General features: G+C 38.3%; 1 protein-coding gene and 1 pseudogene across 1 annotated transcript in view; both read left to right on the top strand.

The window, feature by feature from the left end:
* LOC108104321 (unextended protein) overlaps positions 1 to 5,477 on the top strand; it is a 43,616-nt gene extending 38,139 nt beyond the window's left edge. Inside the window, exons 3-4 of the mRNA XM_041819498.1 lie at positions 4,982 to 5,170; positions 5,223 to 5,477. Of these exons, the coding sequence (XP_041675432.1) occupies positions 4,982 to 5,170; positions 5,223 to 5,477 (444 nt within the window). The remainder of the gene's footprint in view (positions 1 to 4,981; positions 5,171 to 5,222) is intronic.
* A 2,927-nt stretch (positions 5,478 to 8,404) lies between these two features.
* LOC121530420 lies at positions 8,405 to 9,039 on the top strand (annotated as a pseudogene).
* Positions 9,040 to 14,929: the final 5,890 nt, after the last annotated feature.

Below are 14,929 nucleotides of genomic sequence, written 5' to 3'. Positions count from 1 at the left end.
AATATCCAGTGGATGTTGCAGCCGAACAGTCGAACACAACCCTCAGCTTAATAGTATGCTTGCCTTCCTTCAGAACGCTGTGACGGGGAAGAAAATATTGGCACTTACCTCGCCATTTCTGCGGCACCAGAGACTGGTGACAGATTTAAGTATTCCGTGATGAGAAGAAAAAAAATTTGGATGACGATCCAGTTTACGCTCAAGCTAATAGAACCGACAGCTCCGCTCTGTGCTTGATTGGAAGACGAACCGAATATGCACCATATTTAAGACGAAGTGGGCATCACGATCGAGCTCCTCCTTAGAGGCCTTAACGATCGGAACAGTGCAGGTTTCCAGTTCCCACAACTGGCGGAGAAGATGATCCAGTCGATCGTTGCAGTCAACGCCAGCCGTGATGTGATGAACTTGTGAACCGGAATCAAGTAGCGCTCGGTAGGTAAGGAAGGCTCCTGATCGGTCACGGACGAGAATGTTGGCGGTAGCCAAGATACGGCACAGGGCACACGTAGTCGGCGGAGCACTAAGGAGATGCACGAAATGTACACGCTAAGGCCAAGTCCACAAATTCAAAACCGAGCCATAGATGGTAATTTAAGTGCATGGTTATAACAGAAAACAATAAGTTTTCGTGGCACTTTTAAACTGAACATAATAACCACGTCGGGGTAACCAAAATGTGACGCAATTAATGGTTATACCCGTGACTCGTAGAGTAAAAGGGTATATTAGATTCGTTGAAAAGTATGTAACAGGTAGAAGGAAGCGTTTACGCTCCTATAAAGTATATATATTCTTGATCAGGATCAATAGCGAAGTCGATTGAGCCATGTCCGTCTGTTCGTCCGTCTGTCCGTACGAACGCTGAGATCTCAGGAACTATAAGAGATACAAAGTTGACATTAACCATGAAGATTCTTGAGGTCCCTATGCAGCGCAAGTTTATTACAGCATCTTGCAACGCCCACTTTTAATGCCCACAAATCGAAAAAAACTAAAATCGCCGAACTATTAGAGCTTGAAAGTTGAAACTCAGTATGTATAATCTTTAGATGCCAGTGCATCTTATAGTGGTACAATTATCCGGAAACACCCACCCATACCCCACAAAGCTCAAAAGACGGTTTTCTCATTTTCAAAAAGCGATTCTCTTCCGAAGCGAACGGACGTGTTTTTTTCTACTCGCATTAACTTTGTTGGCTATTTACAAATATACGCTTAAACCGATACGAATTTCTTTGTATAAATAAAACCTTCAGCCGTTTGCCTTCCGCGCAGTGAACTAAACTGTGTAGCTTTTGTTTCTTATGTTTAAACTCTCAATTTACTTAAATTATTTTCAGATTCTCCTATTTCTCGTCTTTCGCGATAAACGGTTCCTCTCCCGCTCGCGCCTCTCTCGTGTTGGAATCTATTATTAATTATAACTAATTATGTCTCAAATTGTCTGCTACTTAAAATCTTGTAACAAAATAATTACAACTAACCAGCCGAGCGTTTTGTGTTGGCTTTGTGATAATATGGTTCAAGCCAAATGTGCCAATTTCCGTGCCACCGTATCGGACGTTTTGGCCCGAGGCGATTCCGCCTTACATTATTGCTGTGAAAGTTGTCATGTCAGACTTTCTTAAACTTAATATTCTTATCTCTGATTTTGACTGGTCCGATCTCTACGCATGCAATGATATGACTTCAGCTTTAAACATATTCTACCATGCATTAAACCTAATTTTTATATATGTGTTCCGATGAGGTACCCGTCCAGAACGGATAACCCTCCTTGGTATACCAAGGGCTTAAGCACCTTAAAAAATATAAAGTTCAGGCTTCAGAACAAATACTTAAAAACTAGAACTCCGCTTAGTTACTCTCAATACTTATTTGCTCGGGCAATCCTCTTCTCAAACTGTTTAACCTCTCGCTTGAAACGACTACGTTTCCCCTATTTGGAAGGAATCTTTCATCATTCCTTTACACAAGAAAGGGAAAACTTCGGATGCTGGTAATTATAGAGGTATCTCTAAATTATCAGCAATTCCTAAACTCTTTGAGAAAATTATTGTGCCCCATTTGCAACACCAGTGTAGATCAATAATATCTCCACATCAACATGGTTTTATGGCTCGACGGTCTACAACTACAAACTTGCTTGAATTTACTTCTTATGTCATTACTGGGTTCCGAAAAAGTCTTCAGACAGATGTCATCTACACTGACTTTAGTAAAGCATTTGACTCAGTAAATCACTCACTTTTAGTTCATAAACTTGACTTAATCGGATTCCCATGCGATCTTCTTAAGTGGGTTGAAAGTTATCTGACTGGTAGAACGCAACGTGTTTTATTTAAAGATGTCTTGTCTGGTCCGATTTATGCTTCATCCGGTGTCCCTCAGGGAAGCCATTTAGGTCCGCTATTTTTCACATTATTCATAAATGACCTTCCAATCGCTTTTTAACAAATTCTTTTATTTTAATGTACACAGATGATGTGAAACTTTGTATTCAATATAATGATGCGTGCTACCAGAGAAAACTACAATCTGACCTTAACAACTTTCAATTTTGGTGCTCTGCAAACTTACTAAATCTTAACGGCTCTAAGTGTAAAGTAATGACCTTCAGTCGCTCTAAGCCGTTAATATCCACTTATACACTTTGTGGTGTAACCCTAGATAGAATTAAGCTAGTAGACGACTTAGGTGTCCTATTGGATGCCAAACTTACATTTTCCGACCACATTTTTTCCATGGTTAACAAAGCCAGAGGTGTGTTAGGTTTTATAAAAAGATGGTCGAAAGAATTTAATGACCCTTACGTAACCAAAACTTTATTTGTCTCTCTCGTTCGTCCGATCTTAGAGTATGGATCTTGCGTCTGGAACCCCCAGTACGCGGTCCACCAAGACCGTATAGAATCAATTCAAAAAGCTTTCTCTTATTTGCTCTTCGTGGCCAAAATTGGGATGCAAACTTACATCTTCCCTCCTATAAAAGCAGACTATTACTAATAAACTTACCTACCCTTGCTAACCGTAGGACAATGCTTGGCGTTGTCTTTATTAACAATCTTATTAGTGGAGACATTGATAGTCAAGCCCTATTAGGTCGCTTAAACATCAATGTGCCCGCTAGACCCACTAGAAACTATATTCCCTTATCCTTGAGACATTGCAGCTCGAACTTTGCCCTTCATGAACCATTTAGGGTATTATGTTCGAGTTACAATACCCTCTACAACATTATATCCAATACTTCTCCTACTAACATAAAAATCGTCTTACTAAACCACTTAGCTCATATTTAATTAATTTATTTATTTAATATTCCACTCGGTACTATCCCCGTGTTCCGAGCCGTACGATAGACGGCAGCGCCCCTCGGTCGGTTGGGCGGGAGGTGGGTTGCACGTTAAGCAACGGGAGTCGCGAAAAAAAAAAAAAAAAATATCTCGGTAACTATAACACTCTTACGCCCACAAAACCCGGAAAACTGTTACGTCACTATCAGTTACTCAGCTTTCTCTGACAATAGGTGGCGCCTTGTGAATTTCCACTATCAAAATGATTATTTTAAAATTGTGTAAAACAGTAACGGGTATATTAGGCTCGGCACTCGACTATAGCGTTTCCTCTTGTTTTATTTATAATATATTTGTTGTTTGTTTCACATTTGTTTTAAATTCTACTGGTTATCATAAGCTTAAAAAAATTTAGAAGTCAAAAAAATAAAATATTTAAAATTTTAAGGGTTATATTTTTTGACACAACTTTTCGCTGTCAATATTTTCTGCTTTCGACCAGCGCACCGTTTTTTTTCTTTGTATGTTTTCATTTAATAAATTCGTAATATTCTCTAAGTTGCTTGAAAAAAATTTAACAGCCAGCTGAGCGCCAAATATTTTTTAACAATGTGACTTTGTATAGGGATTAATTTTCATAGATAAATTGCTGGGTATTGAGCGGCTACACTGTCAACATCTTATTTGCTACGCTTTGGAAGCGAAAAATATAATTTTGTTTGGTTACTTATAAATAAATATAAAATATAATATATATATATAAATAATAATAATATATAAATACTTACCACCGTATTCAAGTCAATAACCCATAAACAGGTGCTGTTAAAAGGAACCAATTATTCATCCGATGGATGAAATATTTCCAAATACATTTTTATTGTATATTTATTGACACAAATTACTGTTAGATAACTTGGGCGCGGGAAGGAAAGCATTATTTACCTGCTCTTTTTATTATATTATCAAACAGGCGAGACGGTTAAACTAAAATATACATTTTTATATTATAGACGGCAAAGTTTCCCGCAGTTTGTGGGCGTGACCGTATGATAGTTCCTGAGATCTCAATGATTTCAGCTTTTGCTGTTTTGTTGTCGTAGATAAAGCGTGGCCGGGTGATGAATCCTAAGATTCTAGCTCTTATAGTTACCGACATCTAACCATTTTTAGATTTCCGCGTATTTTGGGAGTTAGAGTGGGCTCGTCCAGATGGAAAAAAAATATACTTCAGTGGCATGCTTAATCCCATCTTTCTATCACTTAAAGTTCCTGAAATCTGAGCGATCTTAGTTTCTCAGCGCTCAGACGAACAAACTGACAGACAGACTCGATTCAAGAATATAAATACTTTAAAGGGCGAGAAAAGCTTCCTTTTGACTGCTACATACTTTTTAACAAATTTAGTAAATCGCCTATCTTTCGTATCCCATAATGGTAAGTTGTTTTAGCTTTCTTTTAAAGAGAAATTCTCAAATATAAAATTAAAGTGATACAATTAGAACACATTGTAGCGTAGGATATCCCTTTTATTTTCGTTATGAAAAAGTTTAAGCAATGACAAACTCAATAAATATTCCTTAGAGAGTGATATTAAAACAAGCCTATCGAGAAACACTTACATAGACTTAAGAAACTTATATAGATATAAATTTATGTTAAATATAATTTTTTTATTTTTAGCATAGCAAAGCTGCAAACACAACGCCTTTGGAACACCAAGGAAATTCCGATTGCTTGAAAATAAAAACGTATGAACCATTACTACCCGTATGGCTGGCAATTATCATCATTGTCACATGCTTATCCTTCTCAGCTTTATTTTCTGGGCTTAACTTGGGTTTAATGTCAATGGACCGCACAGAATTAAAGGTGATAAACGTAAACGTTAGTGAGAATTATTATTTACATTGTAAAATACTAGATTCTGCGAAACACCGGCACAGAAAAAGAAAAAAAATATGCGTCGAAGATTGCCCCAGTTCGAGATCAAGGTAATTATCTTTTGTGCAGTATTCTGTTGGGTAATGTGTTGGTTAACTCAACCTTTACCATTCTGCTGGATGGATTAACTTCTGGACTTTTTGCGGTTATATTTTCCACATTGGCCATCGTACTATTTGGTGAAATTACGCCACAGGTAAGCTTACAATCAAGATCCCATAACAGCTATATGTAAAATCGTATATATTGTATTCGTTCAAAAGTATGCAACATATATATATATATATATATATATATATTCATATATATATATTTGATTAACCAACAGTCAAGTCGATTAAGACATGTCTACCTGTCTGTCCGTCTGTACGAACGCTAAGATCTCAGGAACTATAAGAGATACAAAGTTCGGATTAAGCATGCTGATACCTACGCAGAGCAAATATTTTCACAGTTCATAAAGAAATGGAAGTTATAAGGACTATTTACTTTTTGACAATAGGTGTCGCTGCGTCAATTTTTAAATATATTAAAATTGAATTAAATATATTAAATTTATATATAAATATATTATTGGGTAAGACAGTCACTGCTATCTTATTTATAGTCGTGGGGCTCGACTATAGCGCTTCTTCTTGATTTATGTTATGTTTTTTTTATCGAAAGAAATTCATATTTTTGTATAAAAATTATATGAAAATGAATGAGAACCTACGAATGAAATCGTGCTTTAATAATGTTAATATTTTTACCTATCCGAACATCGAAATTACAGGTAATTAAAGATAAACAGGGAGCTTTAGGTGGGGGGATAAGTGCCCAAAATTTTTATTGCAATTGCAATTGAAATTGCGATGATTTAAAATCATTGCTTTTTATAAATAAGCGTCAAATAATACCGGTCTGTCGGAACTAAGTGATCCCTGTATTAACTCCGAACCTTTGCGATTTTCCCCTCTAAGTGTAGAGTCATAGGTTTGGTAAGTTTTTCAGAATTTCGAACAAAATTCTGTAGTATATTTGTTATTTAAAAAAAAAATGTTAAATTTTTGATCTTTATTGAGTCGTTTTACTCTAGTGAGAATGGCGATGTGTATTTATGTGTGGTTTTATTTATATTTCATTTAAGTTTATATTATATTGCTTAAGTAACTTATAATTATGTTACACTATTTAATCTGAATCGGCGTCGCGTCTTAGTTGCTCCTCATGAGCACGTCTTTTCTTCGTCAAGTCATCGCGATCCTTATGTCGGTAGCTTCGTTCTTCTCGTCGTCGTCTTCCTCGTCTGCGTCTTATCGTGTCCTTCGCCAGATGGTCAGTTGTTTACTTGGGTTCTACTTCGTTATCAGGGTCTTCATCTGTTCTTCTAAACAATTCTAACATTTATATTCTGGTCAAACACTCAACTTATTTGTTGTTGGATGCCTTCCCCTTCGTGTGGCCAAGCCTAAAAGAGCTAGAAAATACGTGTTTTTCGTCAGTTGTGTTTATATATATATAACATAAGAATTTTTTTTTATAAAGTTGGAAAAGCTCATACTGTGTTTATTCGACCAATTTCATATATTCAAGTCTAGAATCGTTAGACAAAACACTGATGGGAGTGAAGTCGTTCTCATTAAACTTTTTTACATTAAAGAAGAAGTTGATTTTCAATATACTTTAAAACTCGGCTATCGAAACGAACGGCAAGTGCGTTTGAAAGGAAGTTCTTTTTCACGCTACAACAGAAAAGGTGAGAGAAGAGCGCCGGCCGAATTCTCCTGAGCAAAAACAATTTTTTAGGTCCTGGCCCCCTCTTTACATGACAAAAATTCCATATCTGCGCAAACACACCCCCTCTGAAGGGAAGACGTCCTTCAGGACAGCGCTAGTCCGATAGGCCTTGAGTTTTGTACCGCATCCACGCTGACGATGACAGTTCCGAGGCTGAACCAAAGCTGCGTCGAAAACAGCGCCTGTTGATTAGTGGGGCCCGCCATTAAGGTGTCATTCAACTCTCGATCGAAAAGAACGATAGCAGACGGCACGTGCAGTCGTAAGGGAGTTCTTTTTGTAACTAATTTATTTCTTCTGATTTCGCTTACATGCAACGACAAAAAAGATGAGAAGGAGAGCGGCGGACGATTTCGGCTGGGCTTTATTAGGTCCCGCTCCCCTCTTTACTTGAAAAAATTACATATCTAAGGGAAAAACGAAGAAAAGCTTTTGGGTCTTTGTTGGTAAAGAAGCTGATATATTTCAGAAGACTACATTTATTTTATGCATTATAAAATCCAACAGTTATGAAGAAATCATCTTCAAAAATAAATAAACAGAAAGCCTTTGCAATGTGCTATACACGTGTTCTACCTGCATTGGAGACAGTGTAGAGAAGGTGCGATTGAGATACTAACTTTAATGTTATTGTTCAGCGAATCTGATATCGTTTAGTTATTTAATGCTTAAGCGTTTTCAAATATATTTATTTTGTCTTGAAAAAAATCACGATTTAAAGCTGACTTTAGATCTTCAATAGATCTCGGGGTCACGAAGAATTTGTCAATAGTGAAAAAATGGCTTGACAGTTTCTGGTTCATGCAAAACGTTGTGGAACCTCCACCCTCTATCATTGCGAGTGTATGCAAACATCAGTGAAAGGCTTGAACACCGTTATAACCTCTTCCAGCTCATCGAAAAGGGCATCTATACATACAAAACTGCCAGTAGGTTATCTTTGCAAAATATTTCCGCATTGGGTTCAACAATGCGCGTTTTCCACCTTTTAATCTTTGCATTAGGATTGGACTCCGATTCTTCGAAGGTTAAAATATGATGGTCAGTAAAGATGTATATACTTTTAACACAATACAGATGTTGCCTTAGCTATTTCAAACGGCTTTTGAAGTCAGGATATCTGAGCATGACATTCAAATCAGTTGCTAATAATCATCGATCTGTTATTGGTTATTGAAATAGGTCTGCGGCTATTAAGAAATTAAGTTGCAAAGCCGGTAGACCGGAGTTTATTGTTCTGGTTTTGGACAGTTAAAGAAGTTTGAATACCCGCCCTCCTGCGGATACTGGCCTCGCCATCTGTCTCGCATCCTTAAACACCCTCTATCGAACGCAGCATCCGCTTTCGAATCCGCGGCACCAAAAAGACGACAGCTTTCTACGATGAGCATCAGCGAAGGGAGTGGCCACGGTAGTGGGATTCGGAATCCAAATCGGAACGAAAATGGAGATGGGATTCTCAGCCTGATGCAGGACCTGCAAAACAAGAACAACTTCCTCGAGAATTTGTTTAGCAAGTTCTGAAAGTCCATTATCAAGACGAATTCCAATCTCAAATTGCAACTGAGTAAAGTCAAAAGGAAGAATGCCAAGGCAAAGCCCGGTTGTGCCTACCAATAAACGGAGATTGAACAGGTGGTCAACTTAATTACTCTCGGGATTTGGATATTGATTTGCGCTTATCCAGTGCCAGGTTTCCAGGCACCCGCTCCTTTGCTCACGCTCGAGAACCAAGCCACTCGGCCATACTTTTCTGCATAGAATTGATCATTTGGCTAATGCAATGCTTACCAGCAGCTCTTTCATGATACGTTCTTCTACCTGGTAATATGTCTGGCCCCAGCTCTAGTTGTTGTGTTCACTGGCCACCACTTCCATGGGATGCTGCAGCTGAAATTCGGCGGCGCTTTCTATATCGTGAGCATCGTATTCTTCAAGGTGGACGGAATGATACCGATGGCTCATGCCACTTGGCATGATATAAAAACATATATATATTAGGTTGTCAAAAAAAGTCTTGCGGTATTTTTATTGAATTTTTAATTGTTCATAAAATTGGTTACAATAATGCGATTCAAGTCAAATATGCGCCGTTTTGTTCGATGACTCGTTCCCAACGAGATGCCAACTTCATAATGCCCCTCTCATAGAAGCTCGCTTCCCAATTGGCAAAAAACTCGGAGAGCCAATTTTCACAGAACTCTCTTGTGGCCAACTTCAGATTACCAAGCGCGTTCGCCATGGACAGATACAGGTGGTAATCACCCGGTGCAGTTCCGGACTATACGGTGGATGCAAAAGAACCTCCCACACACAGAAGAACCTTCCTGGCCGTCAATCCAGGCTTGGCCCCCGTCTGGGCCGTTTCGCCGCTTTCGACCACGACCGTTTGCGCCTTACGTTATCGTAAGTGACCCACTTTTCATCGCCAGTCACCATACTCTTCAAAAACGCGCGTTGATTTTGTTGCGATTTAGAAGCCATTCGCATGCGTCAATACGGTCAAAGATGTTTTTTTGCGTCAATTCGTGTGGCACCAATACATCGAGCTTCTTAGTGACTCCAAGCTTCTTCAAATGGTTTATATCGGTTTAATGACTCATGCCCATCTCTTGACCGATGCTACGGCTGCTACTATGCCGGTCTCTTTCGATCAATTTAGCCTTCCGGAGCTTGGCGCATCTTCGACCACTTCTACACCAGAACGAATACGTTGATACCATCGTTGTGTGGTGGAAATGGAAACTGTATCGGGTCCATAAACTGCACAAATTTTATTGGCGGCTTGAGATGCATTTTTTTTTTTTTCGCGACTCCCGTTGCTTAACGTGCAACCCACCTCCCGCCCAACCGACCGAGGCGCCGCCGTTTATCGTACGGCTCGGAACACGGGGATAGTACCGAGTGGAATATTAAATAAATAAATAAATTAAATATGAGCTAAGTGGTTTAGTAAGACGATTTTTATGTTAGTAGGAGAAGTATTGGATATAACGTTGTAGAGGGTATTGTAACTCGAACATAATACCCTAAATGGTTCATGAAGGGCAAAGTTCGAGCTGCAATGACTCAAGGATAAGGGAATATAGTTTCTAGTGGGTCTAGCGGGCACATTGATGTTTAAGCGACCTAATAGGCTTGACTATCAATGTCCCCACTAATAAGATTGTTAATAAAAACAACGCCAAGCATTGTCCTACGGTTAGCAAGGGTAGGTAAGTTTATTAGTAATAGTCTGCTTTTATAGGAGGGAAGATTTAAGTTTGCATCCCAATTTTGGCCACGAAGAGCAAATAAGAGAAAGGTTTTTGAATTGATTCTAAACGGTCTTGGTGGACCGCGTACTGGGGGTTCCAGACGCAAGATCCATACTCTTTAAGATCGGACGAACGAGAGAGACAAATAAAGTTTTGGTTACGTAAGGGTCATTAAATTCTTTCGACCATCTTTTATAAAACCTAACACACCTCTGGCTTTGTTAACCATGGAAAAATGTGGTCGAAAATGTAAGTTTGGCATCCAATAGGACACCTAAGTCGTCTACTAGCTTAATTCTATCTAGGGTTACACCACAAAGTGTATAAGTGGATATTAACGGCTTAGAGCGACTGAAGGTCATTACTTTACACTTAGAGCCGTTAAGATTTAATAAGTTTGCAGAGCACCAAAATTGAAAGTTGTTAAGGGTCAGATTGTAGTTTTCTCTGGTAGCACGCATCATTATTTTGAATACAAAAGTTTCACATCATCTGCGTACATTAAAATAAAAGAATTTGTTAAAGCGATTGGAAGGTCGTTTATGAATAATGTGAAAAATAGCGGACCTAAATGGCTTCCCTGAGGGACACCGGATGAAGCATAAATCGGACCAGACAAGACATCTTTAAATAAAACACGTTGCGTTCTACCAGTCAGATAACTTTCAACCCACTTAAGAAGATCGCATGGGAATCCGATTAAGTCAAGTTTATGAACTAAAAGTGAGTGATTTACAGAGTCAAATGCTTTACTAAAGTCAGTGTAGATGACATCTGTCTGAAGACTTTTACGGAACCCAGTAATTACATAAGAGGTAAATTCAAGCAAGTTTGTAGTTGTAGACCGTCGAGCCATAAAACCATGTTGATATGGAGATATTATTGATCTACACTGGTGTTGCAAATGAGGCACAATAATTTTCTCAAAGAGTTTAGGGATTGCTGATAATTTAGAGATACCTCTATAATTACCAGCATCCGAAGTTTTCCCTTTCTTGTGTAAAGGAATGATGAAAGATTCCTTCCAAATAGGGGGAAACGTAGACGTTTCAAGTGAGAGGTTAAACAATTTGAGAAGAGGATTGCAAATGGAAGACGCGCAGTACCTAAGCACACAGCCGGGAACGCCGTCGGGGCCGGGAGAGTAGGTCGGCTTAATACTCTGAAGATCCTTAAGAATACCACTCTTAGATAGAAAAGGTCGCGTGACGAGGTTCGATTGTGGAACACCGTAGACGTAAGGCTGCCTAGCGGTTGTCGAAGGTGAATATGTGGTTTGAAAAAACTTGGCAAACATATCGGCTATTGCCTGATCAGTTCTCGCCGTTGAGTTTTCAAACGTTAGTGCTGAAGGAAACGTTTTAGGTTTACGCTTAGTCTTAACGAAATTATAAAACTGTTTCGGATCCTGTGTAAATTGTGTCAAAAGAAATAAAATTTTTTTAAAACTGAGCGTTAAGCACGGTAAAGTTTGACCGAGCAATTATAGTTAGAGAGTAACTAAGCGGAGTTGTAGTTTTTAAGTATTTCTTCTGAAGCCTGAACTTTATATTTTTTAAGGTGCTTAAGCCCTTGGTATACCAAGGAGGGTTATCCGTTCTGGACGGGTACCTCATCGGAACACATATATCAAAAATTAGGTTTAATGCATGGTAGAATATGTTTAAAGCTGAAGTCATATCATTGCATGCGTAGAGATCGGACCAGTCAAAATCAGAGATAAGAATATTAAGTTTAAGAAAGTCTGACATGACAACTTTCACAGCAATAATGTAAGGCGGAATCGCCTCGGGCCAAAACGTCCGATACGGTGGCACGGAAATTGGCACATTTGGCTTGAACCATATTATCACAAAGCCAACACAAAACGCTCGGCTGGTTAGTTGTAATTATTTTGTTACAAGATTTTAAGTAGCAGACAATTTGAGACATAATGAGTTATAATTAATATTTTTAAGCACTATTTAATCGAAAAAGCCCACTGTGCGAGAACAGAAAAAGAAGAATAAAAACAAGATAAGTTTTAGATATGCCCACTATAAGAAGTGAGAGGGAGCGGGGGAATAGATTCCAACACGAGAGAGGCGCGAGCGGGAGAGGAACCGTTTATCGCGAAAGACGAGAAATAGGAGAATCTGAAAATAATTTAAGTAAATTGAGAGTTTAAACAAAAGAGACAAAAGCTACACAGTTTAGTTCACTGCGCGGAAGGCAAACGGCTGAAGGTTTTATTTATACAAAGAAATTCGTATCGGCTTAAGCGTATATTCGTAAAGAGCCAACAAAGTTAACGAGAGTAGAAAAAAAACACGTCCGTTCGCTTCGGAAGAGAATTAACTTTAACTTGCCTTTATCGTAGTAGTACTGTAAAATAGGCCGTATTTTCTCTTTAGTTTGCTCCATGATTGCGACGCTTTAACTCACGAAAAGAAAAGACAATCAATCAAACACGTGTTAGCGCGCGAAATGAGCCTTCCAAAAAGGTATAGTATGACCTGATGCGACGAATAAAACAAGAACTACGCGCTTTCAGCGCCAACTAGCAAAAATGCCCCAAGACCACCAGCTCCTGTTTTGGCAATGTGTTTCTCAAAAGACTTTGTTCAGTACTCAAAAGGCGAACGATACTAACGAAGACGGAAAAATATGGTGAATTTCCTCGCCTACTAGAAGCCAGAAGACCGCATAGCCTGCATTACATTTACATATTTATACAGATTCTACAGATCAGGGACTACTCGATGTGTTCGCTGATACTGAAAAAGGCGATCATAGACGCTATTATGGGGCGTGGCTCGCGATCGTCGGATATTGCTATCGTTTCTGGTGCAGCTCCGTTAGTTGTAGTGCGGGATTCTAGGACACATACCATATATGGATGAATAAATGGTTTATCTTAAAAAAAAATGGAAACGGTGTTTTCTTTCTTTTTTACTAAAAATTTAATAAGAGAAAAACGATCAAAAATTGCCATTACTAAAGCCTTAGTAAACACAATAATGTTTATCTAATATAATATTAATAACTAAAATATAGAATCTTTTATAACGTAAATAATAATTATTATTATTATAATATTATTATTATAATATTAATTAAAATATAAATAATTGCTTCATTTTTAATTTATGAAAAATCCGTTTTACATTTTTTATAATACATACGTTTTCCGCCTGCCTTAGCAGATCGTTGCGTATTATTTCATCGGAAGTAAACAAGACTGGTAAAATGAATATGTCGTATGATTAACATCAGGGCAGGTATAAAAGGAAATTTGTTCGTTTTCACTTCTGTCTGTTTTAGTTAGTATTGTTTTATCGAACGTTAGCTAGACTAGTAGAATGAAAAATGTCGGAATAAATAACGCAATGACAAATCTTTGGGTAAGTATAGTAGATTTGGAATTACTGTAAGTGTCTTGATTTGCATTTTTGTGGGCAATTGAATGTGCCGTTAACTGGCCGCCAATTTCTATTAGCTAAATTCTGGTTAATTGTTCCCCTGTTATAAGAGGTTGTTGTTTTTAAATGTTTAACTTAAATTAGGGTTTGTGCTCTATAATTACCAGCATTCGAAGTTTTCCCTTTCTTGTGTAAAGGAATGATGAAAGATTCCTTCCAAATAGGGGGAAACGTAGTCGTTTCAAGCGAGAGGTTAAACAGTTTGAGAAGAGGATTGCAAATGGAAGACGCGCAGTACCTAAGCACACAGCCGGGAACGCCGTCGGGGCCCGGAGAGTTAAATAATTTTTATAACACTGAGAGTTAAGCACGGTAAAATTTGACCGAGCAAATAAGTATTGAGAGTAACTAAGCGGAGTTCTAGTTTTTAAGTATTTGTTCTGAAGCCTGACCTTTATATTTTTTAAGGTGCTTAAGCCCTTGGTATACCAAGGAGGGTTATCCGTTCTGGACGGGTACCTCATCGGAAAACATATATCAAAAATTAGGTTTAATGCATGGTAGAATATGTTTAAAGCTGAAGTCATATCATTGCATGCGTAGAGATCGGACCAGTCAAAATCAGAGATAAGAATATTAAGTTTAAGAAAGTCTGACATGCTAAAACATCTAACCTTTTTGACAGCCCTAGTAGGCTCAGTCGTTTGGAGTGGTCCAACATCGATCGTGCCAGCTCCAGAGTGGGATGATAAAGATCTTCAGGGCGTGTAAGAGGTGGAACCCTAGATATATATACGGAGTCCGAATCTGAGATAAAGCATAGATCGAGTAACCGACCTAAAGAGTTTTTAACATGGTTAATTTGTTCCAGGGTCATGTCTAACATACCTGCAATAAAATCATTATGTGAGGAAGGTGTTAAAGCTAAACTATTTTCATTTTTTGACCAGTTAATTTGTGGTATGTTAAAATCACCCAGAACCACTAACTGATCTACATCTGATAATAACGTAAAAACGGACTGTATGGCCGCTAGGTGCAACTCATACGTGGATGGGTCGGACTTGGGAGGGATGTAAGAACATGTAATAAATAAAAACCTACCAGGAAGCGCAAGTTTAACACAAATGAATTCGATATCGCCGAATTGAAGGTTAATCTCCTCGGATACAAGATACAATGATAGATGAAACTGCTAAGTTGTCCGATTTATTTCCACAGCCGCACATGCGAAAATTGCTAGAGGTCGA

The sequence above is a fragment of the Drosophila eugracilis genome, unplaced genomic scaffold (assembly GCF_018153835.1).
Source record: "Drosophila eugracilis isolate 14026-0451.02 unplaced genomic scaffold, ASM1815383v1 contig_150, whole genome shotgun sequence".
Taxonomy (NCBI): Eukaryota; Metazoa; Arthropoda; class Insecta; order Diptera; family Drosophilidae; genus Drosophila; species Drosophila eugracilis.
The sequence above is the reverse complement of the archived record's forward strand: the minus strand, read 5'-3'. Positions and strand labels throughout refer to the sequence as shown.